Here is a 25,814-nt window from a genome sequence, read left to right on the forward strand (position 1 = left end):
CTCAATCTGTCCTTTCGCGAAATCCATTAATGACAACGCAACTTCGCGTTTCATATAAGGTATTTTATGCACGCTTCAACAGTACAGTTTCGTCTCTCGAGAAATGTCATTTTTAGACTGAATATCAGAATGTGTGAACAAAAAGGGATCTGTATGTTTTCTCAAGCTGTTTTTGTTCTGTGATTCCTGTCTCCTGTATTTTCATTCCGAAATGAAGTAATAAAAACGTTTCTTGTCTCATTTCTTCCCATATGTGATAAAAAATAATCTTACCTGTGCACAAAAAACAGGTTCCTTGATCCCTCGTCATCTTATATTTATGAAAAATTGTCGCAAAAGCAAAACGACCCAATGAATCTATTTTTTAAATATTTCCATAGTATCTAAAGTTAAATATTTTATTAAAAAAAATAATGATATTTATTTATCGCCCGCCCGCTGACTTGTTTTTGAGGTTGGAGATGAGAAACCTTATATAATCAGTTAAATGGGGGCACATCAGGAATGGTGAATAAGGTAGTCAGTCATACACTGAAAACAACATTGCATTTTACGAGAGCTGATTGTCTCAATGCATTAACACCATCGGATCAGATACTTTGTAGCCACTAATGTGTTTTACAGATTAAAGATAATATGCAGCAGAGAGGGTTCGGGTGATCCTGGCACAGTCAGGCTGGTAAGGCTCTTCATCAGCTCAGGGCCCTTGCCCCCTCTACACGTAGCCCAGACAGCAAATGGGACTTCTCCCAGGAAACGCTGCCTAGTCGAACCCACCAAGAACTTTCCGGAGAATATGTAGACTCCCCAACACTGCAGCCTTCTGCATTACTCAGAGTGTCAGAAGGGCTGTGCTCCCGGTGGAGAACCCGGGCACTCTCTTGATCTGCGCCAATTTTCCATGACGCCCTGGACATGTTCAGGATCGTACCATGGATGGACCTCGGAGTCAATGCCACAGGCATGGCGAAGACGATAGTAAAAGCAACCAGCCATGCCATCATGTCTTTTAAGATATGCTGTTTGTGCCAAAGAAGGGCATCCACTGACAAGGTGTTGGACAGTCTCTGTAAATTCATTGCAAAGTCGACATTTCATAATGGTATTTCTTTTAAAATCACACTTATACGATTGCGAGTGGGAAGTGACTGGTCTTGAGCAGCAAAAAGGAAGCCCTCCGTTTCACATTTAAGACCAGGCGAAGGAGTCGGTTGGATTGCTATTCTGTTCACTGCATGTACACTAATGTGTCATTATTATCAGTAGTAGTAGTAGCAGTAGTAGTAGTAGTTGTTGTTGTCGTTGTTGTTGTTGTAGTAGTAGTAGTTGTTGTTGTTGTTGTAGTAGTAGTAGTAGTTGTTGTTGTTGTAGTAGTAGAAGAAGGAGGAGAAGAAGTGGAAGGTGTCCACATTCATGGTAAGGGGCAACATTGACAGAAGCGGTGTAAAATGTCAAATCATGAATTCCCTCCCCCTTTACCAGTCATACTCTGTCAACAGATCGTTTTCCCCGTGTGTTGGACTAATGTTTAGTCTCTGAATACATTTAATTTTCATAGCAACGAATAATCTCATTTAAATTGAAAACGAGCCCCAGTGAGATGGGAGCTTCAGAACCTGAGGAAATCTAGACTTGCTCCATTTAAAGCTTAAGCATTTCAGGGAGGGCGGGGCAGTGGAGAAAATAATGTGGTTCAGGGACTGTGAGACAGACTATAGTAGTAGTATTAGTGAGTGAGTGAGTGGGTTGGGTTTTAATTTTAGTGGTGTCGACTTTAATGGCAAGGGGCAACAGTGTGAGAAGAGGTATGAAATTCAAATATTAAATATTGAATTTTACCACATCGTTTTCCCTGTGTGTCAAAAGAACCCAATTACTTTGTTAGTGAGTCAGGTGTTCGGGCCTGATAAGCGAACGCTTAAAACGTAAGGCTATACAACACGACCCCAAGTTATCTTGAATATATCCCGTTTCATTTTTATGAGGATATTTCGTCAATCTTGACATACTAAAGTGAATCGTTCCCTTAAAACAGTTAACATACTTTGCTATTAGAATTTGAAAGTCCATAAATTTCTAATTCTCTGCATAAAAACTCCCAAAGAAATCAATATTTGAAAACAAGAGTAGATTTTGACTAAGGCTACGTATCAATAAGAACAGAATTGGCGTTATTTATTTACTGATATATTTATTTCAACTTATAACATGGAAGGTAACAACAATTTCTACTATGAAAATAAACAATTAAAATTTTTATGCATGATCTCGATATCCAGCAAGACACATAGTGGTCCTCATTTCCCTGTCTAATCAGCTGAGTGACCGTTTGACTGTTCACGCCTTGCTTGCAGTCTATACCTTAGGTCTTGAGGCCAGCGGTCAGCAAGTACTGTCTCTCATGGTGACTGGCACAACGCGTCACTGTTATCTTTGATCACTATACTGTATACAGTTTTTGCCTCTGCACCAAATATACTACATCTCAGTAATGAATTCACATATTATGAAAGCCATATCCAGTGTCCACATCCACAACACAATTTAATCCACATTCTCGTCATAAAGCATACCCACATCCATGGGTCATACCCACATCCACATGGCATTGGTCACGCCCACATACACATCAATGTGCCACGTCCATACCCATGTGCCACACCCACATCCATGTACAAATCGTTGATACGCATCCACATCCTCTGCCACGCCCACATACACATCCATATCAAGATCGTTGGGACACATCCACATCCATGTGCCACTCTCACATCTATGTACAAGTCGTTGATACACATCCAAATCCACGTGCCACACCCACATACAGATCCATATCCAGATTGTTGGGACACATCCACATCCATGTGCCACATTCATGTGCCACACCCACATACACATCCATATCCAGATCGCTGGGACACATCTACATCCATGTGCCACATTCATGTGCCACACCCACATACACATCCATATCCAGATCGCTGGGACACATCTACATCCATGTGCCACGCCCACATCAAAATGAACACAACATCCACGGTCCATATCCATGTGCACACAAACACAATACCCCACATCTCAGTAACAACCACACCTCATCCACACTGTTCCTGGCACACCCACATCCTGGACACTTAATCTGTGTAGTCTCGCGATCTCCCGGCACGGACGAGACTCTTGCGAGATCTCTGTACTCTCCTCCGGGTGGCCGGCATGGCGGGGACGTCAATCTCCTCGTCGGAGAACATCGTGGCGGCGTCACCCCTCCCCCACGAGCCGTACACGTAGGTCTCAAGGTCAGGGTAACTGGTGTCGCTCTCTTCATCAGACACGTCATCATCATCACCATCATCACCATCAGAGTATTCACTGTCTTCATCACGAACATCATCATGGTTGACCTGATCATCATCTTCGTGGTCGACGCCATTATTCTCCAGCACGTGATCCTCCTCGACATCGTCCTCGTTCTGGAAGAGCCGCCTGGTGATAGACCTGCCATACTTCCTCCAGGCCAGATAGGAGACGCCCCCGACAGCAGCAGCACCGGCACACACCAACATCTTCTGTACCAAGCCATCTTTCAGCTCTGGAAGTAACGAATTTCTGGGATATTCCACACTGCAGTTTTTGAATGGTACCAGAACCAGAGTACTTGTTTGAGTATTTCAGCTTTCTGGTTTCTATACATACGCCAACACCTTCTGTACCAAAACAACTTTCAAATCTGGATGTAATGAATTTCAAGTTTATTCTAGGTCGCAGCCTTTGTTTCTTAATGCGACAATGCAATTGATAATTCTTTGTAATTTCTATTTTCAAGTATTGTATGGATACATGTACACTCGTTCGTGAAAATAAAATACATCACCTCCTTTTACGTGTCTTGCCAATTCCACGAATGCTGTAGAAATATCCACTGTCGAACTGAAAAACAGAACAACCGATTATTTATATGAAACAGATCGGTAGAATTGGCAGTTTAATTAGGAACGCTTGTGTCGATGGGTTAGGTTCCATAACACGAACACAGTCGGTTAATCCATACCGTCTCACAGGTGACGATTTCTTAGCACAGAATGAGTCAGACACCTCAACTGGGTGTGCAGCATCTCTCCTGCAGTAAAATGCAGTCGGACTTTATATTATATAGAAATCACCCATTTTCATCGTTCTGAGATATAATTTCTACAAGATCGAAACTATACTGCATTTGACCATGTATTAAACTTTTATTTATTTGTTTCCACATTTGTTCAATTCTTATGCATGAGGGCCTCATTCACTATGCAAGCTGAGCGACTATACGTTAAGACAGAGTATAAGATCGCTTTGAGAAACGGGGCCCTGGTGTTCGGGCATCTGATACAACATATAAGGTTGGTGGGTTGGTTGGTTGTTTTACGCCGCACTCAGCAATAATCCAGCTATTTGGCAACGGTCTGTAAATAATCGAGCCTGGGCCAGATAGTCCTGTGATCAACAGCATGAGCATAGATCAACGATGGGATACGATGTACGACATAAGGAGTGAGTTTTAGAACTATTACAGTTCTATTGCAGCACCTGAAGTGGTGCAGGTCTTAGACGTTTAATACTTTGGTGAAACTGATGAGCACGGCTGTGTTGCTGACAAACCAAACTACATAATCAGGGCGAACAGGGACTCAAACCCGCAATCATGGGTTTCTTGTGTGACAAAGGGGACGCAACTCTGAACAACGAATCTCGGCGTCTTAGACGACTGGCCGACTTTAAAGGGTAAATGGATTCAGTAAATGTCATCTTTGGCGAGTGGTCAATGAGTTAGTTAACTAAGTTGAGCTACTGGCTCGTCATATTTGTTTTATACCATGTGTTTCTTATTTTTTTTAAAGTTCAGATGCATAAACTCCTGAATATCTGACTTGAAGTAAATGTTAGAAATGATCTAAACTATCAATAAAGTCTGATCAGGGGCCCGTTATCAGAAAGGAAATTTGATCTCCTTTTCAACCTGACATTCATTAGTATCGTAGAATATTCGTTGACTTCATGCACTTGATGCTACTTCGTGTGAAAATATAGGATGTAGGTGCAATAAAAAATACATTTTGATTACACTCATAAGAATACAACCGCTAGACCATACCTTGAACCGATGGACAAGTGGACAGAGCGACTATCAACCTCCATGATGGTCTTTATGTCCGCTCCTGAACGGCAGAACTTCAGAAAGGTCGCGGATCCGGCCGCGGCTGCGGTGGTGAGACGAGGAAGCCAACCCATCTTTGTGACTTTATCCAAGAGGAATGACTGTCCGAGGTGATTGTTGTTACGTCATTGTCACGTGACCTGACTATGACGTCAACGAGATTATGACGTCATCATCAATGCGACACTTGGGTACCCGTGATATTCACAGATTTTTCAAAGATACCAGTGACTTGTTATCAGGGCTATACTTATAACATTTGGCATTTGCCAAATTGTAACCAAAATATGCTTTTGAGACCAGTCAGTAAAGAAGGTTTTACGCCACTTTTAGCAATATTCCAACAATAATCAAGGGCTTCATGTGGGGAATCGAACCCGGCTCTTCTGCATGACGAGCGAATGCTTTCACCACCAGGCTACCCTACCGCCCCGAAGCACAACAATACATTGTTGTCCAGTTAAAAATCGTAAATATTTTTGACGCATGTGAAGTCCCGTGTTCCATGTGAGAAACCTACAGAATTAAAATGTGTGTTTGTTTGAAGAAATACTTCTACCTGAATGCCATTTGGTGCAACATATATATGTATGTGTTTCACTGTTCCGTGCTCGTTTCAATGAGAATAGATTTCACTCAGTGCTGGTCGATCTGACCCATGGGATTGGGTTGAGCTGAATGCCACAGATTGTCTCGTTGGGGGACATTAATGCATCGAATGACATAAAATCAATGTTCACAACAAAGGAGTAAATTACGGACACAGTGAATAAGAGACACTATATACAACAGTTACAGTTAGAAACAGCAAGAAAATCCACTCGCTCAATGGCTTACAGAATGCCACGTTAACCTTAAATCGCTCAAAAAGAACACATTAGATAATATACTCTAGCAAAAAAGAAACGCATGGGTGTATTTTCACGAATTTAATCAGGTAACTTTAAAGTGAGATAACACATGTAATTACGGAGCAGTTGCAGCCAAATGTCACAGTGTATAAGATCGAATGTCTGTTATCATCTATAGCTTATAAAAAAATCAATAAGCTTTAATCTTTGAAGGCGATCCGTTTTACATTTTGCGTTTGGTGTTTACGTATTGCGTTAAAGACATTTTTACATTTTGTGTTAATTTTTTACATATTGCGTTAGGTTTTACATATTGTCTTGATTTTACTTATTGGGGTTGTACAACAATTACTCTTTACTCCTCTGATCTAATTGCAGGCATTAGTGCACACTAATTGGAACAGTCCACTTGTGTGCGGGTAAGCGTATCGCTGTCACAACAAACTTTGTAGTTATTTTTCCCTGTAGGCATTTGTAGACCTAATCTAGGATAGCTCGTCACATGACACTCACCACAATATCGGTCAACCTGGGCAACAGAGATTTGGGCAAAACGTTCATTTCGACGTCGATAGACACGTACTCTTCCGTCGCTGGACTGAAGCAGAAAGCGTGATTCGTCACGGAACCATAAACGTCGCCAGTTTTGTAGGTTCCAGAATTTTCACCACTGAACCCGTCGACGACCAAAATAGGGTTTTCTGGCTCGAAGTCCAGCTTTTCGTAAACGAATGTGGATGTCTTGCTGACGTGAGGTCACGCGTGGACGGCCGGTCCGAGAAAAATCTCTTGTGTTCCCATTATGTTGAAAACCTCTCCATAGAAATGAGATCGTGTTTCGATGGACACCAAAATGTCTGGCTACTTCATTTTGGGCCATTCCAACATACCCATGGCACGGAGTCACGGCAATGAAGCAGAAAGTGTGATTCGTCACTGAACCATACACGTCGCCAGTTTTGTAGATTCCAGAATCGAACGTTACTGCATCACTGGGCATGCCGACGTCGATGTAGTCGTCCGGCAGCGGCCGGGCCAAAATATGGTCTTCTATCTCGAAGTCCAGCTTCTCGTAAACGATTGCGAATGGTTTGCGTGGACACTCTCTTCAAACCAGGCTGTGCAGTTGCAGTTGCCGTGACAGTTCGATTCCGCAAATGAAGTACCCAGCTGCAGATGTACCTATCCTGCGCTGCAGTGGTAATCCGAGGCCTACCACTTCGAGGTCGATCTTGCGTAGAATTGGTTTGTTGAGATCGGTCACATAAACGACTGATGGTGTTCTGGTGAACTTTGAGGTGACCTCCAACGGCAGATTGGGACTCCCCAGCCTCCAGGCGCCCAATGACAACCTTTCGATTTACAGCAGTGAGTCGCAGCATAACGATATTCTTTCATTTAGCAAAAAATGCCAATGGTCGTCTAAAAGCAAAACGGCTTTGTATGCAATATCCTAAGCTGGTTCCCGGCTCCCTTTGCGCGCGCTAACTTTCGATATGCGAGACGGGGCCCAGCTTAGCAATATCCCTGCTCACAATTCCCCAGAACTGCACGTGCACATTGCGAACCACTTTTTCTCCGTGATATTATCATGGAAGTTGACACTATCGAACGTGCATTAAAGTTTCGAAAGATGCGTTTTTCGCTCCATGTACACGAACCAGTATTGTAATGGTAAATTAAACAACGGATGTGATCAAACACCAAGTTTGAAAAATATTTGAAATTTCAGATATAAATATCGCCTTGCGTTTCTTTTTTTGGGAGAGTATATTGCTGAGTTTTTACAGTACACTGCGAGGCTTGATTAGAGAACATTGTGCAAAACTGAACTTGATAAAAAACTATTTCCTCTCATGAAAATGTTGGTCCCCCTGTTGCATCTTATTGACTATGTTTCTGTCCCCGGCAGTCATTCCAATGTTTTGGGGGTAAATGATCTGCCAATAACGAAGGAAACTGATATCTATATCTATCTTTAAGATATCTATAAAAAAGTCAGCCATTTCAGTTTCAGTAAATATAATGTTACTATATAATGTTAGCAGATAAAATAAATGTTAAAAGTTTGATTTATAAACACCTGTACCTAGGTTTGCACTGTGTAATCACTACTTTTGTTCGTTTGTTGTTCAAAGCCATACTCAGCAATATTCCAGCTATCTGGCGGCGGTCAGTAAATCTTCGACTCTTGGCCAGATCCAGTGATCAACAAATTGAGATACGATGACATGTGTCATCCGAGTCAGCGAGCCTGTCCACCCGATTCTTTTAGTCGCCTCTTACAAGCATGGATTGCTTAAGACCAATTCTAACCCGGATCTTCATGTTTGGTAATCATTGTGAAACCACTTTCCATTATACAACCAAATATTTTGATTTCTTCTACCAGTTGTTATGTATTTGTATTATAGTTATACCAGTAATTGTGCAACTTACTGGTAACTATGTTTTAAACGATACAAATGGTTAAACCGCATTGGTGGATTTAACGCTGCTTTGAGCTGTTTTTCATTCAAATCATGGCGTATCAGCTTAACGTTGAAGGAAAGCCTGGAGTGATGCAGGTAATACGTGTCACCGACTCTAGTGAAACCCGTTAGCACATGTGTATGCTGGTGCTGATCAGGGCAAAGGTGTTCGAACCACCGATTCTGACCGGGGCTGACGTCAGCGTCGTCAACAGCATCGTCAACAGGGGCACCCGTGTACCCACTGTAAGCTACAGTAACGTCATGGAACTGTACGGAAGATTGACTTAATCTACCTGACAGTCCCTGAACCACATCGTTTGTATGAGAACTACATCTATTCAGAGACTAAGCGTCAGTCTACACCCACGTGTAAACCGGTGGATTTGGCCTTCATAGCAACGAATGTTTGCCGTAGGAGCCAAATTTTGGAAACATATGATTGTTCAGTCAAATGCCACAAGCGCAAAGGACATACATTTCACAAGATATAGTTCTTGAGATTCAAACACGTTTCTACGTTGTAATACATATATGAGTACAATATGATGCGAGCGAGATAATACCTTTGACAAAAATAAAGGGTAAGGTTTCAACAAAACTTTACTTGAGCATATGGACTGGGTTCTTGTGGGAACTTAAATGAAAATGTTTCATTTGCTGTAAACGAATACGATTCAATATAAATTTTAAATACAAAATGAAGAAATTTACTGTAATGTACATTGAATATAATGATTCAATTACTTGTGTCAAGTAAATGTATGAATGATTCATGAGATGTGGTCCAATGTATGTGATATCATTGAATATATTGTTCATATATTTGGTATGTATTTCAACATGTGGTATGACATGGTAAAGCAGAACAGGCTATGCCCCATATTATTTTGCTTCGGGATTAACGCACCTCTCTGGCTGCTTAATAGCTGGGTAATAGGAGCCAGGTAGGTGAGGGGAATCCCTTGTAAACTCACTGCTGGCTAAGCCGCCACTACTCAATTGCAATTGCTAATTCCCCCCGACACTAATTACATTGTTAATCCCTAATTCCAAAAGAGTTGACATTGACCACAAATTCCCAATTGAAATATACCATTGGTAATACATTATAAGAAACAACGTTAAGTTGTCAGATATGTAACTCTCCCGTAATAGACACAAACCTCCCTATCTAATTCAACGTGATTAGTTTTCGTTCTTAAGATGACGATATATTTTCTAACATTACTATGTTTCATATTTGCATAAATTAGATAATCTCCCTAACACTAAACACGTTAGTCTCTTGTGTACCATAGAACACTTTAACACCAGACTATAAAGCATCGTACGTGTTGGATTTGAACACATCTGCTTGCAACTCAGGCCACCACTCTCCTACCCAGAGTTCCATGCGGCAAGCCAGCATTGTACCTCTGCCACATGCCAGAAAAATGTGACGATTCGTCACATCTTGCACCGTCCATTCAATATAATGTACATATTTCTTTTACTCTTTTATTTTTGACGAGTCTACACATCTAACTAAACATCTTTAATAGAATGAATTAGTTTCACTGAGAAAATATCCAAAAACATGTAACACTATTTCGATTTGCGTAGCGATCCTTTGTTTACATAGGTTGTACGGCTCCACGTGCTGTCATCGAAGCCGACAGAGAGCAAACGATACAGCCAGTTTGATATCTAAATATGTACTGTCATAGACCTAACGGTATGAAGAGAGCGCCGAAAAAGCTTTCGTGAGTCCAGTCTCTTCTTATTATGAATATGCGCGTTTGATTACAAACAAGAGAAAAGTCCGGTCGCGTGATATGCAAATTAGCCTGTGGCAGTGATGTTATGTTAAGTCATCGCTGTGGCGGAATGTGTCAGGCCACAAGTAACTCTGTCGCCGCGAATCGATGTGCGGAGTTACGTCCCTTGGACAAACCAGATTTTGATTTGAAATCCTAGGTTCGCCATAGCTCACTTGGTTTGTCAACACCATTGTGACGTGTTCATTTGTTCACAACATAAGGCATAAACAGATATGGCTATAACCATTGATTAGACAATAGACTAACATCTAGTCTCTGAAATGAACATATTTTACCGAAAGAAACGGTTCCTAAATAATAATGATAAAATATTATGAAAAGGAACCAGAGACTTTCTTCATTTTCAGAAACTGTGGTATTCTAGACTTACCACATATTCTAGACTTGCATGGGCTTTCTCGGATATAATTGTTTCGGGGTCTGTATGACAGACTGATTAAACAGTTCAGTTATGTCAAATCATCGCCCCCTACACAATAAAAAGTACAATAGAGAGACCACATACATACAATGAGTAAACCTGATACAAAACAATTGATGTAATTTTATTTCAAAATTCATGGATCTTTTCAGCTTCAAATATCTACACGTTGGAAATTGCACAAGCCATGTGTATTCATTAGACTGTCGGGGTGTAGGGTATGGATGTGGTCGTATCACTGTCATGATGGACATACTTACATTCAACATCACAATCACGCCGGAGACTGTTGAGAACAGAATCGCATATCGCATATCGTAGCCACATGGGGACTCGAACACGGATTATTGACGTGATGTAATATAGGAGGTAGCCCACTGAGCACATGATGATCCCTCGCGCACCTGTTTTGCTGGCCAAAGTCAGCAGGCAAACCCCACTGCCTCTACTACCCCCGCCCACCTATGACCGTTCTAATATATAGAGGGTTGTCGCTGTTTACAATTATAGAATAGTAGTAAGGTTGTCACGAGTGCATTATTCCCCAGAGGGTGTAAAATGCAACAATTAAGAGATTTATATGTAACTCTAGAAAACTTATTATACAATATTACTGTTTGGTATCAAAACAAACAAATTATGTCTCAAATAAGTATAACATCGGGTTTTCTGGATAAGGAGTAGTCTTTGCTATGTGTATTTTTGTTGTTGTTATTTTGTTTTCGCTTTCTATTATTTAAAATGGAACATTGAATACTGAAAGACTTTAAATTTCCTTTTTTTTCCCATTTTATGATACAAGAGAGAAAAAATCGAAACATTAAATATGACATTAAAACTTCAATATTGCTGTATCAAAATGGAATGGCTGGTCACTGAGATACATATAAAATGTTACCCCATCCCCAAAAGTCAGACTTGGAAGATATATTTTGAACAATATTATTATATGTGCTTGTTATCATTTAGATTAAAGCATTTTTTGTAATATCACATCAAATAATCTACGACAAGAAAATAACAAACATCCAATAATTGATGACATATCTGTAAGAACATTAATCTATGAAACGCCAGTTCAAACAGCCCTAACCCAAACATACATTTCCGTGTTATATAAGTTATCGTTGAATGGTTGGTTACAACTTGAATAAGATTACATGAACGTGTGCTAAAAGAATGTTGCATAAGTTTGCATGGAGGTCAACATTCCCTGTGGCCACACAATTATTCGTGGGGAAGGAGATTCTAACGTCTTGAAATCACACCATGTAGAGAGTCGAGGTTGGGACAATATTCACTCAGACAATCAGGTTTTGTAGTTTCCAGTTCATATCGATTTCATTATATTTTAATCATTTCGTTCTAACATACAAGATAGATTCGTTCATGGTATGGAACATTGATGTTTTCTGTTCTAGATAATATATGTGGCTTAATATAATTATATATACATGTATTACTGTCTGTTGTGTTAATAATATACAGTGACTCATTTTTCCCTTTAAATCCAGTAATACAGTAAAATATACTCATGTCAATAATGGTTGTCACCCCTTTCAATTTTTTTAATTGGAGAGGGGGTGTGAGGTGTGTGTGGGGTTGTGGTGGGGAGGGGGTGACAACCTTTATTGGCATGAGTATATATACCCGCCGACCATACAACGCCATGGCATGTTGTTCCAGGAATGGGTTAGGTCATATTGTCTCTGGTTAGGTTGCATAACACAAATTAAAATTTTTGTGGGGCACATTTTTCTCTTTATACAGTGCAGGATGGTAGTGCTTCATTTGATGTTTTCTTTTCAAACGAATACTAATTATTTGCTACCCGTGGAACCCCGTGGCATATAGACAGCTAGTGTTTGGCTAAATAAATTAACTCATTAGCCATGTATTCCTTCTAGTTGGCATCGTGAAAAATCCGAAAACTTGCTCCTGGTAAAGTGCAGTCCCCAACTTCGTTTCCGTTCAAAATGGTATCCAGGTTATAACGGGTAGTGCCGGGTAAAAAGGATTTGGCATAAGAGGCAGTTCGACTGTAAACTTGTATTTCAGAGTTATTTCTTAAACTATATCTTGTAGTTTCGGAGAAGGATGTAAATCTGAGTAGGTAAATTAATTTCTCTTTCAAATGATCACGAAGTTACCTACACAAAGTGTATGTTAATCAATTTATCTTATAAAGTTTCATTAAGACTTCCACAAGATTCAGTTACATAGCAAATCAGTAATTAGCTAGGGTGAATCCATTCTATCAGAGAGGGGAGTATGGTGTGTTTTCTTTGTTAATTACCTACTCCACTGTCTCATAACTGGGAATCTCTGAATTGGGAGTTCTCACAAATGGGAGTAGACCCCCTTGTTAATCTGTTTGTGTATTATAAAGAATACCCTTCACAGTGTATACTATATAGACAGACTGTGACACTTACAATACCTACAACCCGTGATGGTCCGGGTTAGAATTGGTCTTCAGCAACTCATGCTTGTCGTACGTAAGAGGCGACTAACGGGATCGGGTAGTCAGGCTCGCTGACTTTGTTAATGCATGTCATCGTATCCTAAATGCGTAGATCGATGCTCATGCTGTTGATCACTAGATTGTCTGGTCTAGACTCGATTATTTACAGACCGCCACCATATTTGAAATATTGCCGAGTGTGGCGTAAAGAAACAAAGAAAGATCTATGTATATCATCTACAGTCGCTGTGAGCAGATATGGTCTGTCTTGCAGTCTCTAATCCACATTATTTTCCATTCCCCCCAGCCCATTCTGCAGTGCTAAAGCCCTCTAGATTTCCTCAGGTGCTGGATCTCCCATTCAATGCGGCTCATTTCAATTTAAAAGGAATTATTTAATTGTTCTATCAAAATTATATATATTAACAGACTTACAGTTAGTCTATGAGCAATCAAGCCGAATTCAGCAATATACTGAATAACAGATAAGTACAATTTGAGAGTTGACATTAATACACCTCATCCACACAAAAACAGGCCCCACGTGCAACGAAAACGTCACTGGCATGTTATGACAACTGTCCTTCATTGACAATGTGTTCAACAGAGCGAGACAGCATAGAAAATGTCGGTAGGAAATTATTATAAACATTTGCGTGCGCAGGCGCCCTCTTTCGGCTGTGGTTGACAACAAGCAACATGTCTGACGGTAGCTCCGATTGTGAAGGGGTTTATACCGAAACCTGGGTCCCTTACAAGGACCGCCAGGAATGGAAAGACATACAGCCTGTCCCCCAGGACGACGGGCCACACCCAGTGGTCCAGATCGCCTACTCGGAAAAATGTGAGTAGTCAATGTCACCATGCTTACCCCGGTCGAAGAGACGGCCATGCCTCTTTTCTATATTTGGCGCGAAGAGTTATCGGAATTTAGATCGAAATATTTTTAGTATTAGCGGAAAATGTGCCTTGGCACTCGTCTGAGAGTACTGGATTTGTTTTGAATTGATTGCTGTACGATTATTGTTTTCTAACGTTGTTAGGCTGGGGTGTAGCGACGTTCGTTGTTTATGTTTACATCCTTGCCCTAGTATTGTCATTCACAATAATGATATGCAGATTTCATGTTTGGCGGCCCTCGCGAGCGTAAATGTCTCTCCTTATGATATAACCATGCACGTCCAAACTTTTCCCGTCATATTTAATTAAATTTTCTGTAAAGATTATTTTAATGTATATATTATTATATTTTGGCTGCTATCAGGCACATGATGAGAAATGCACCATCATCATCTGAGCGCATGACGATTATTTGTTTACCATGTTTGTTTAGGGCTTGGCTTCTAGTTTTGAAGCATTGACATTAACGATAATCATGCAGCAATTTATAAAAAAAAACTAGCATTGATCTGGGAGGTTTCATACCAAGGTTATTGTGACATGTAAAATTCTTATTTGCCCTTGATGACACTCGTGGTCGCGAATGTTGTGTTTTTGTGTGTAGCAACACAATATTTTCATTATTTTCATGCTTTACCATTGAATGAAATTCAAATTGACTGATGCCTTAAATTATGAATTGTGAAAAATAGGAAATAACCTAGCTGGCATGGAATTAATTGACAATTTGATCAAATGTTGATTTTGAATAATGAATCATGGTTGTGCAAGGTTATTCAGTGTACAGTACATCTACTGGTTGCTGAACAGACTGCTCGCCATATTTTAGCGGTGTTTACAAAATTACTCTGTCATTCGTTAAATTAATGACACAGAATTAATTATGATACTTAATTAGCTATTCACCGATGTGTCCAACCCCTTCACTGCCGCCGATCATGTTTTTATATAAAGCGGCGGAAGGGAATCATGGCAGTATAAATAGATGTTTTCTTTATAACAGTTATCGCCATTCAGAATTTCTCATGCCATTCGTGAAATAATATATATTTATAGCATACAGTAACCTTTAATAATTGAATGTGGGACTATTTGAGTGTTTCTTTTACAGTAGATTGATAGGGTATGAAACAATTACTGATTTGTGAACTTGAAGTTGCCATTATATAGGTCGTGGGGACTAAGTATTGCTAAAACTAAAAGCGGCGCAAAACCGTACTCGCTCTCACACATGATGATGCAGATATTGATTCTACTGTCTGCGATGTCCTTGTACAAAGCTCATCCACGTCCATCCCTGTATAAATTGCCTCCATCATGTAGATCCCCCATGATTGATTAGGTCTTGAGAAATTATTATCATGTCTGTTTTGCCGACCCTTGCAGATCATGTCTTTCAGCATATCCAGCTGCTGTTTTACATTTTGATGTAAATATGATGAACATAATGGACTATGAAATGACAAAAAGTCCCTGGGCAAATACGCATTTATTTCAACAGGATCAGGTGGTCAGGCTCGCTGACTTCGTATCCCTGTTGCATAGATCGATGCTCATGCTGTTGATCACTTGTTTGTCTTGTTCAGACTCGATTATTTACATACCACTGCCATATAGCTGGAATATTGCTAAATGCAAGTCCCCCACATCTTGATATAACTGGAACATTGTTTAAAGTTGCGTTAAACCCATCTCACTTACTCCTGTGATATATATTCCTTCATGAACATGCCAAACGTACTGTAGACTAACGCTTAGTCCCTGAATTGAATATATATAATTTGATAGTAACAAATAACCCATTTGAATTGAAAAGGAGCCCCAATGAGATGGGAGATTTATGAACCTCGAGAAATCTTGACTTGGTTCATTTAGAGCTTTACCATTGCATGCACGGTTAGGCAGTAGGGAAACACTGTGGTTCAGGGACTGTGAGACAGACTCATCTTACAGAAACATATATGGTTACCAGTATATATGATTTTGCTGTTGTGGATTCAAGCTAAGGCAGTTACCCAACCACTGGTCTGTTGGAAAATATTGAGTGAGTATAGTTTAACGTCGCACTTAGCAATATTCCAGCTATATGGCAGCGGTCTGTAAATAATCGAGTCTGGACCAGACAATCCAGTGATCAACAGCACAATCATCGATCTGCGCAATTGGGAACCGATGACATGTGTCAACCAAGTCAGCGAGCCAGACCACCCGATCCCGTTTGTCGCCTCTTACGGCAAGCATGGGTTACTGAAGGTTCATCCTAACCCAGACCTTCACGGGTTGGAAAATATTGGGAGTCTAGGGGTGTTTCCCTGAAGTCCAGTTATAGTTCAATATATACATATACAAGTCTGGAATGAGGTGCAGAAATCATCCTTTTGTCATGCCGAAGACCCAGGTTCGATTCCCCACATGAGTACAATGTATGAAGCCTATTTCTGGTGTCCCCTTCCGTGATATTCCTGGAATATTGCTAAAAGTGGTATAAGCCTTTACTCACTCACCCACTTACTTACAAGTCCGGAATGAGGTTCAGATTAGTTAGGTATGACCTACTGTGTCTACAGCTGGTATGTGAACATTCAGAAGCTTAAGCCATCTCAGTTTGTGAAACTATGGTGGTGAGAACATCAGACGAGATGAACTTGTGATGTAAACGTAATAGAAAGGTAAAACAAATTTTTAAATTCTCATTTTGTGAGTTCATTATGTAAATCATTGGCTCATGAACATGATGAAAATAATGTTCTGATTACACTTAATTGAAAAATGGTAGATATGTTTTTCAATAACCATGATTAAGTTTATTTCTGAAGCAAACAAAAAAATAATGTTGGTATACATTTGTTAACAGTGATTAAGACATTACCACTGACAGGCGTGGATTCCTTTGTTGTGTAATAATGCACTCAGCAGTATTCTAGAAAAACTAACTTGAGCATTGATCAGTGATTTCATCAACCAATCTGATCTATGAAGATCAGGGTTAGAAGTACAGTCATCCCATCGCAATAACGCTCTTCGCGATACCGCGGATTCGGTTAAACCGCGGGTTAATCCGTTGCTCCCATAAAAAAAGTTGCCCAGCGATCACACATCTTCATGTCATCGAAAATAGCACATAATCAATTCCGCTGTTGAGCTCTGGTTAATCACGTTGTAAACTAGTGAAATTCAGTGCGGATTGCAATTAACAGTGTTTATCGTACTTATCCATGTTTTTTCAGATGCTTTAAACATGCAGGGTTTTCTCAATAATAATCAGACGAACTGTGAAACATCGTAATAACTTATAAAGACAACTTCATCATAAAGACATGCCATCAGCTGAGTACTTACAATGTTTGCTGTGATGCAACACACCACGTTATTACGCGGGTAAACACCGCCATCCGAGAACGTATGATGTCAGAAAACACATTTTATTTGATTAAATTCACTCCCATTTTCATTCATTAAAACTGTTAAAATAACAACGGAGAAACCATGAGTGAAATGGCATTACCCCATTCCATACAACGTCTGCTTACCAAATTCGTGAGGGTCCGTTTTTCACGCCTACCGCGATAGCACCAATTTCACATTATTCTCAGCAATCACGAACAGATTACAGCCTCGTCATCCATGGATCCCAAGATCCGCGTTATTGACTCATTGAAGTCATATTTGACAATTAATTGCCAACATTTTGTTTTTACAATCAAAGTGGCACGTACCGTGTGAAGTCAGCGGTGACTTGTCAAACTGTCTCCTACGTAAAATAACTGCTTAAGATATAAATTATTCTGATAATGGAATAGACATCCTTTGATTTATGTTATCGAATCTTTTTTAACTGAATCACATCAGTGATGGACCAAAACATCTGTGCACTTCTGATTGCTATTTCCAGCGTAAGTTGAATAACAGGTAGCATAAAAGGAACAACAATTGAATAAATTATCATGTCTAGTGATGTTTGATTGTAGGTTTCCAGTACATACATCTATTTTCATTTACAAAGTTTGTTTTTTCACCTACGATATGATATAGTTTTGACTGGGCACAATACATGAAATATCAGTTTTGTTACGTCCATGGAAAATATGATTTTACTTGGCCTTTGTCCCGCTTTGTGTAATAGTTACTTACTTACTATAACGCAGGTGTCTAATAATGTGGGGGGTTCATCCATGGACCCCAAGACCCGCGTTATGGCGAGGGATGACTGTATCTTCAACAAACCATGCTTGTCGTAAGAAGCGATTAGGACAGGGTTTGGCTTGGTTGATGGATGGTAACATATACCAAATGCAAGGATTGATGCTCATGATGTCAGTCACTGGATTGTCTGGTCCAGTATTAACAGACTGTCATATAGGGTGCATATTGCTGAGTGAAGCATTAAACAACCAGCAAACAGTAACCCAAACCACCCTATCAAGACTTGAAGTTAGTCACCTCTTAGTCTTACAAAAGGCAGTGGTTGTTGAAGATCAGTTGAACCTGGATCTTCACAGGATGATGAACACGGAGGCTCTTCATCCAGCTTTCAGTGTTGTCTCAGTCAATCTCCGAACCGCATGACATGTCATTTATTCACTATGTTTGCAGTAAAAACATACCCAAATATGGATGCTTGTTTCACATCAGTAAAGCTTCATGAAACTCTTTGCCATGGTACATTGACAAGGCTAAGCTTTGATCGAAGCAACATCAACATTATCCATGTTGATTATAAAATAACACAGTTGTTGTTTTTAAAGTCCTGTGTATTTAAGTATTGCATCAGGTTTCATCAGGCAGATGGTTGAAGCTGCTTGTATGATATTAGGGCAGTGGGGTAGCCAAATGGTTAAAGTGTACGCTTGTCACGGAGAAGACCCAGGTTTTCCCCACATGGGTACTAATACTACAATGTGTGAGGCCCATTTCTGGTGATGTTGCTGGAATGTAGCTGATAGTAGTGTAAAACCATACTCACTTCTTGTATGGTATTAACTACACATGACTCATCAGTGTTTATTGTGTGTTGGGTTATTTGAATTTTTTGTTTGAAGTATCCACCTTTTGATGAAGTCCATACCGAAAGGTATCAGAATCTGCAAAGTTGTGTTTTACGTTGCATGTGACTTTTAAGTATCCACCTTCCAAGCATAAATTCGACTGCCTCCGTGGTGTAGTGGTAAGAGCGTCCGCCCGATGAGCGGAAGGTTTGATCCCCGTCCGTGTCATACCAAAAGACATTAAAATATGGTACTTGTTGGTCCCTGCCTGGCGCTCGGCATTAATGGGTACATCAAGGACTGGTCGGCTCGGAGTCAGTATAATGTGTCTGAGTGGGTTATTCATGCTTCAGTGCGGCTTGGTATCTCATTGGGCATTATAAAACCAGCTTCAGTCTGGGCTAGTACAAGCAGCCGCACATAGACATACACACGCATGCACGTCGTCATATGAGCGAAATATTCTCAAGCACGACGTTAAACCCAATTTCACCTCACCAAGCATAAATTCAACTTGTTCCTGGTATGAAGTGAGTGAGTTTAATTTGATGCCGCCTTTAGCAATATTCTAGCAATATGCCGGGAAACTGCAGAAATAGAGAATATTACACTCGGTCTCATTATATACAAATTATACGAAACAAGTGTCCTTCCTGTGGTATCTGACCGAGCGAAAGCGAGTTTCATATAATTCGTATGTAATGAGACCCGAGTGTGGTATTTTATTTATTACCCACGTCTTACATGCATTAAATTGACAAAATAGCGTATTTTTGTTATTGCTATGGTTTCAAACCTAAACCGGTTTCATAAAGAGGTTGAGGAAGAATTTTGTTCTGTAGTACACTTTTTGCATGACGTCACATTGTATTGACTTCACTTCGCCATTCTCGCCTGTCTCCTTCGTAACCGACGTCACGATGCATGTCAGTTGTCATCGCCTCTCGTACAGCCTCCTACAGTAAACTACTCCATGGCAACCCGTTTCTTGGTTTGCAACTGCTTCACTCGGCTAACATCACTGGTGGAAACATTGCGTTTATGTTTTTCGACGGATATAATGTCTCAGTTCGACTCACAATTAAACAGCGACACGGCAACGTTCGCAATGTTTACATTCCCACAATGCATCTAAGTTGTAGAATGAATGAATTCACGTGTTTGTTATGAATGGACAAGTAGTTCTGTCACAACGTGACCTAACTGAGAGGTCATCGGTTATCCAATCAAATCATTAGAATCTCAGGTCACGTCGTTACGACACAGGTCAACTTGATACGACATTCGTGTGACATACGAGATTAGTATGCAACTACCCATACGTTGACCGTGTGGGTAATAAATGGGCTTAACACATTGTAACCATGTGGGGAATTAAACCTGGGTCTTCGGCATGACAAGCAAACACTTCAACCACTAGGCTACCCCACCACCCTTCTGTTTGATAACCACGGTCACCTGAATCTGTCGTGGCTTGACATTTGGGGCTGGCTATCAATGTAGGACATAAAGATCTACTAAATATTGATAGATTATTGACATATACTCCCCATCAAAAGTTTAGACTCGCTAGTGTAAATGTAGCCACTTACTTAAGTCAACTCTTCTAAACTAGATTTTGCAATTTTTTTGTAAGTGGTGACATATTTATGCTTGGAGTACTAACAAACCACTGACGTGAGCATAACTTGGAAGCAGCATGTGAATAAAAACCTGCTTTTGAGTAAATGTAAACTTAATTTTATCAAAATAGTTTATATTTATTATTATCAATGACAGAATTTTTCATATCGATAACCATTAATAGTTCTCTGTTTTCTTCCACACACACGCACGTCATGCACATACACGCGTGCGACAATGTTTCCGATAATCAATCTTCTTAGCCATCCCTAATGACATGTTGCCTATTCTAGTATGAAAGAATCAGGAAATCCTTAACTTATTTTGAGTAGAATATGATTGCGTGTTTTGATCCCATAATTACTCTGATTGTGATCATTGGTTTGGTCACACGATGGCTTTCTTCTGGGGTTTGAACTGATTCACCAGTTAATTATACAACACTGTGATAAAACTGAAAGAATGTTCAGAGTAACCATGGTAACATCAAACACGACTCACTAGTCACAGTGGTGAACGTTAGATTATTTCCATCCTGCTTTTAGCGGTTGGCATGGTTAGTTTGACTCTTGTTGAATGTAGCATTAAACAACGAACAAGTGTGTGAAATGAATAATGATTTCATTGCTGCCATGATTGTGGACTTAACTTAAATATTGTTATAACTGACTCTGTCTGTATGTATTTGTAAGACTGGCTTTGTTTGTTGGAATAGCCTTGTGAAATCACCAGTCAAAGCAAAACCCACATGAGTTTCCATGTTAACTCTTTTGGTTTGTTTATGTCAACTTAAAAATAAGTTCAACTGTTGTGTGAGTTTAGGTTTTACACTGATTTCAAGAGTATTTCAGTTATATCACATCAACATTAGGATTCTATTTTTTTTAGCGGGAAAAATTAATTATTATTTTCTTATTCTTGAAAAAATAGACCGGCGGATCCGTAAAACAAGAAATAAAATTGATCTGGCCTTACAAGTATTCATAAATATTCGATTCTAGAGACCACGGATAATAAATTCTGTTCATGAAGGGATACGGTTTGATTCACCAAATACGTGAGTGAATTGTAACTGGACTAACAGATTCCTTCACTTGCAAGTCAACAATGAATATTAAATACAGTATTGTAGTTGACAAGAGACTTCAAACACATATCCTTTAAATGATGGATATGTTTGTGGATGGTGCCTCCATGACAAATCTGTAACGTGTCTTCATAAATCTCACAAGTGTTTCCAGTGGATCAAAGGCACTCTGTGATGATGAATTAGATATGCACCATCGTTCCATGCATAGTAATGCTTAATTTCATGTTGTACCATATAATACCGTAGATAAGCAGAATTTTGATGACCCAAAAAAGCAGTCTGTAGAAGGGGGTCGGCTTATCTATGGGTTACACTTTCGTCAAACTTTATTCCAGGGGGTAAGAAAATGACACTGTATCGCTTCGCGTGAACAAACAAACAAGAGAAGACGACTTTGTCAGTAAAGACGTTAAATTTGCAATTAAACGTCACTGGACAAGATTATTTACCTTTAAGTTATAATTTGTTTTTGCTGGGCATTGTATTATTTGCAGGCATTAAGATTACCGTGTGTATTTGTCTCATATATAGAGCCGGAAATGGCAATCAGCTCTGCACATGTTCCTGGCAATCTACCGGGGATTTAGTTAAGACATAGACCATAATATAACTGTATGAATTTTAATACATAATACTATTTAACCCAAAGAAATATATCCTAGCATTGTGTAATTTTAATTACAGGTTTTGCTCTATAAATGTAAAATATATATAATCAACACTAAGGTTATACAGACCCTCATGAACATGGTAAGCGGAAGTTGTACACACATGGAATGAGATTAAATAAGCATGCCATTTTAGTTCACACACGTTTTCACCGATGTTACTGTAAACTAGCGGTCCATGTTCATGAGTGTCCGTATAACCTTACAAGGCACTTGCACTGGTGCAACCCAATATTACAAAGTGCAACCTAGTTATTTGTCTAATTTGCAAGTCAATTTTTGAGAAATAAATCAACAATAAATCTAACATTATAAGCATAAATATGTCAGCTCATTTTTCTTCAAGACTTGAATAATTCAATTGCATATTTCTTTTAATACATATTGCAATAAAAGCAGTGCAGCTGGTATTTGGCTGGTGCAACTAGGTTTTTATCATAGGTTGCACCTGGTGCAAGTAGGTTAGCATCTCTTAAATCAAGCTGTGCCTTAGTGTTGATTATGTATATTTTACATTTATATAAATTATAAATATATGATCATATATTATAATATATACACGAACAGTATGTGATCATTGTTGATTAATCATCGCTTTTGTGTGTTTGTTATTAATATTAATAATCATATAAGAAACTCATGCTGATACTTGACGTGCACAAATTATTACTATTTATTATAATTAGAAACTCATGTTGATTCTTGATGTGCACAAACTATTAATATTAATCATATTAGAAACTTATGCTGATACTTCTAGCTGTTGGTCCTGTAATTTATAGCTGAGGTTGACGTGGCAGGACACCTGTGACTTGTTTCCTGTCTTGGTTAGTAGTATCAGTTGAAAGTATGTGTGACAGTCAGTGGCAAGGGTTGAAATTAACGGACATTGATATGCTAAATGCATTTAAAAATCATAATAGCGTTCAGTTTTTTTGTAAAGGCCGACTTTTTTAGTGTCCAATGTTTTTGTTGATTTAAATCAGAAAAATTATGAAAATGGCCTCATGAAAACATCGTCAATCATACTAAGTTTGGAGTTATGAGAATGGTCGTATAAAAACATTGTCATACTCAGTTTTGAGTTATTTCCCTTTATTTATTGACAACAATTAACAAAGGATTCCGAATTTAAAATCCACAGAACTTGCTTAGTGTATCATCAGGGTTTTCCGATTCAATGATGGCGGACCAAAGCAACAGCGTGCATTTGTCAAATTTGGCATTTATGATCGAATATTATTACTAATAACATGACAACAAACTACTTAAAACGGAAGTGTGAATGGGAAAGTGGTGAGGAATTGGGGATAAGTCCTGACAAAAAGAAAACTGCCGGTCACGCCAAGAAATCTAGTAAAGCTGTGGGCATTGTAGGTTTAACATGTCAACATGATGTAATTTGGGAATAATTTTTATGTTTTTGCTTATTGCAGTTTCATTTTGCTTGGAGCTTAAAAAGTCACAAGCAGTATTTTGCTTTTGCTGTAAGAAGTGTTGTTCTAGCCTTGAAAGGCTTTCTTGTCATTGCCCTTATGCTAAAAGTTATAACTTTTAAAGCAAAAAGTTCACCATATATTTGTTTCAGTTCGGGATGTGTACGACTACTTCCGTGCCATCCTTGCTGCGGAGGAGAGAAGTGACCGGGCTCTGGAGCTGACGAAAGACGCGGCTGAACTCAACCCAGCAAACTACACTGTCTGGTGAGTAGTAGCGTTCAGAGGGAGGATAAAAGATCAGCTGAAGTCAGATGAGGGATGACAAAATACCAGCATTCAGAGGGGGGATAACAGATCAGCGGAAGTCAGATGGAGGGGTGACAAAATATCAGAATTCAGAGGGGGGATAACAGATCAGCAAAAGTCAGATGTGGGGACAACAAATTACCAGCTTTCAGAGGGGGGATAACAGATCTGCTGAAGTCAGAGTTGGATAACAGATCTGCAGAAGTCAGAGGTTTGATAACAGATCAGTAGCAATCAGAAAGGGACAGTAGACAGTTGCTACAATGCTAGTACCTCTGGGGATTCCACTGGAATAGATCCCTAGCAAACCATGCTGGCTAAAGAATGGATCTGTGATGGATATGGTATACAATAGCAGTTGGACTCTCAGTATTGAAAGAAGGACCTTTCTGAGAAAGTGTATAAGGGACCGTTCATAATCTATGGCTAGGGGGGTGATGATGATTTTTTGAAATTTTTTTGGGGGGGTGTCACCCATTTTGTTCTGGGGAGCTAGGAAGGGGGTCATCAATTTTGTACATAAAAGTATGTTTAGAATTATGCTTAGAAATTATGGGAAGGGGGTGGGGGTCATTGTACATGGCATGCAGGGGTCACTTATTTTGTACATAAATTGGGGGTCATTCACATTGTATATGCTTCTCCATAAAAATCATCATCACTCCCCTAGCCATAACTTATGAACGGTCCCTAACAAATATAATATGTGTTACATTTGACCACTGTTTAAATTACATTATGTATTTATTGTGTTTGCTGTGCCAATTTACGCTTGTCAGAGGGATACACAAATTCTGTGGTATAGACTACCAAATGTCCAACTTTTTTAGGGGAGCCATTGTGGCTGAGCGGGTCAGACGGCTGACTTTGTGTGCTGGCGATTAGGTGCCTGATTCTGAGAGTGTGGGTTCGAATCCCGGATGGGTCTCAACCCAACAAACGTACTAGAATCTGTACTTTACTGAAAGTGTGTAATCCCAAATATTGTATGTGTTACTCAAGACTAGCAACAAGTCTGTAAGAACCCCAAACCTTGTCATGACTAGCTTACTATAGTATTACCTTAAACTATTCGGCCTACATGCTCAGACGAGACGCCACAGAACCTTTGTCCTATATTGAGTTCACCACCAGTCCACCAACCATTAAGTCACAGATATCAGTGGTATAATAGTGTATATGCCCTCACAAACTGGGTCATTAAACACGTCTGGGCTATCTCTAGCTGATACAATATTCATGATACTTAGGATTACATTATGGTGTGAAATGAACACTGTTGTTCGGCTGACCTTGACAATCATGTACAAGGTCAGACACTGAGTAATGATACTAATATCAATTGGACCTGTCAACATAGATTGTGTGACTATTGCGCAGGTACTGCTTGGTCGGATTTGAAAGTATTGGGGCATAAAGAAAAGATAAATAGATTGTGTTTTTGAAAAGCCCAAACAAGAAACATTGACAAGATTTGAAATGACCTTGGAGTTGTGTGAATTTGAAAGCAAGATCTTAATATTCTGTATATCGATTCAATGTGGGCTGCATAGTGTTAACCCTTTTTATACTCCATGTT

General features: G+C 39.5%; 2 protein-coding genes across 2 annotated transcripts in view; one reads left to right on the forward strand and one right to left on the reverse strand.

Moving 5' to 3' along the window:
- Positions 1-2,994: 2,994 nt before the first annotated feature.
- On the reverse strand, positions 2,995-5,274 carry LOC124284090. The gene is made up of 3 exons (XM_046720145.1): positions 5,132-5,274; positions 3,872-3,927; positions 2,995-3,589 (listed from the first exon to the last, which is right to left on the reverse strand). The coding sequence occupies exons 1-3, from the start codon at positions 5,266-5,268 to the stop codon at positions 3,135-3,137; spliced, it is 648 nt and encodes a 215-aa protein (XP_046576101.1). The 5' UTR covers positions 5,269-5,274; the 3' UTR covers positions 2,995-3,134.
- Positions 5,275-13,889: 8,615 nt separating this feature from the next.
- LOC124284089 (protein farnesyltransferase/geranylgeranyltransferase type-1 subunit alpha-like) overlaps positions 13,890-25,814 on the forward strand; it is a 43,112-nt gene continuing 31,187 nt past the window's right edge. Inside the window, exons 1-2 of the mRNA XM_046720144.1 lie at positions 13,890-14,068; positions 24,079-24,193. Coding sequence (XP_046576100.1) covers positions 13,924-14,068; positions 24,079-24,193 — 260 coding nt within the window. The 5' untranslated portion in view covers positions 13,890-13,923. The remainder of the gene's footprint in view (positions 14,069-24,078; positions 24,194-25,814) is intronic.

This window comes from Haliotis rubra, unplaced genomic scaffold (genome assembly GCF_003918875.1).
Source record: "Haliotis rubra isolate DU_JTF1 unplaced genomic scaffold, ASM391887v1 Scf329, whole genome shotgun sequence".
Taxonomy (NCBI): domain Eukaryota; kingdom Metazoa; phylum Mollusca; class Gastropoda; order Lepetellida; family Haliotidae; genus Haliotis; species Haliotis rubra.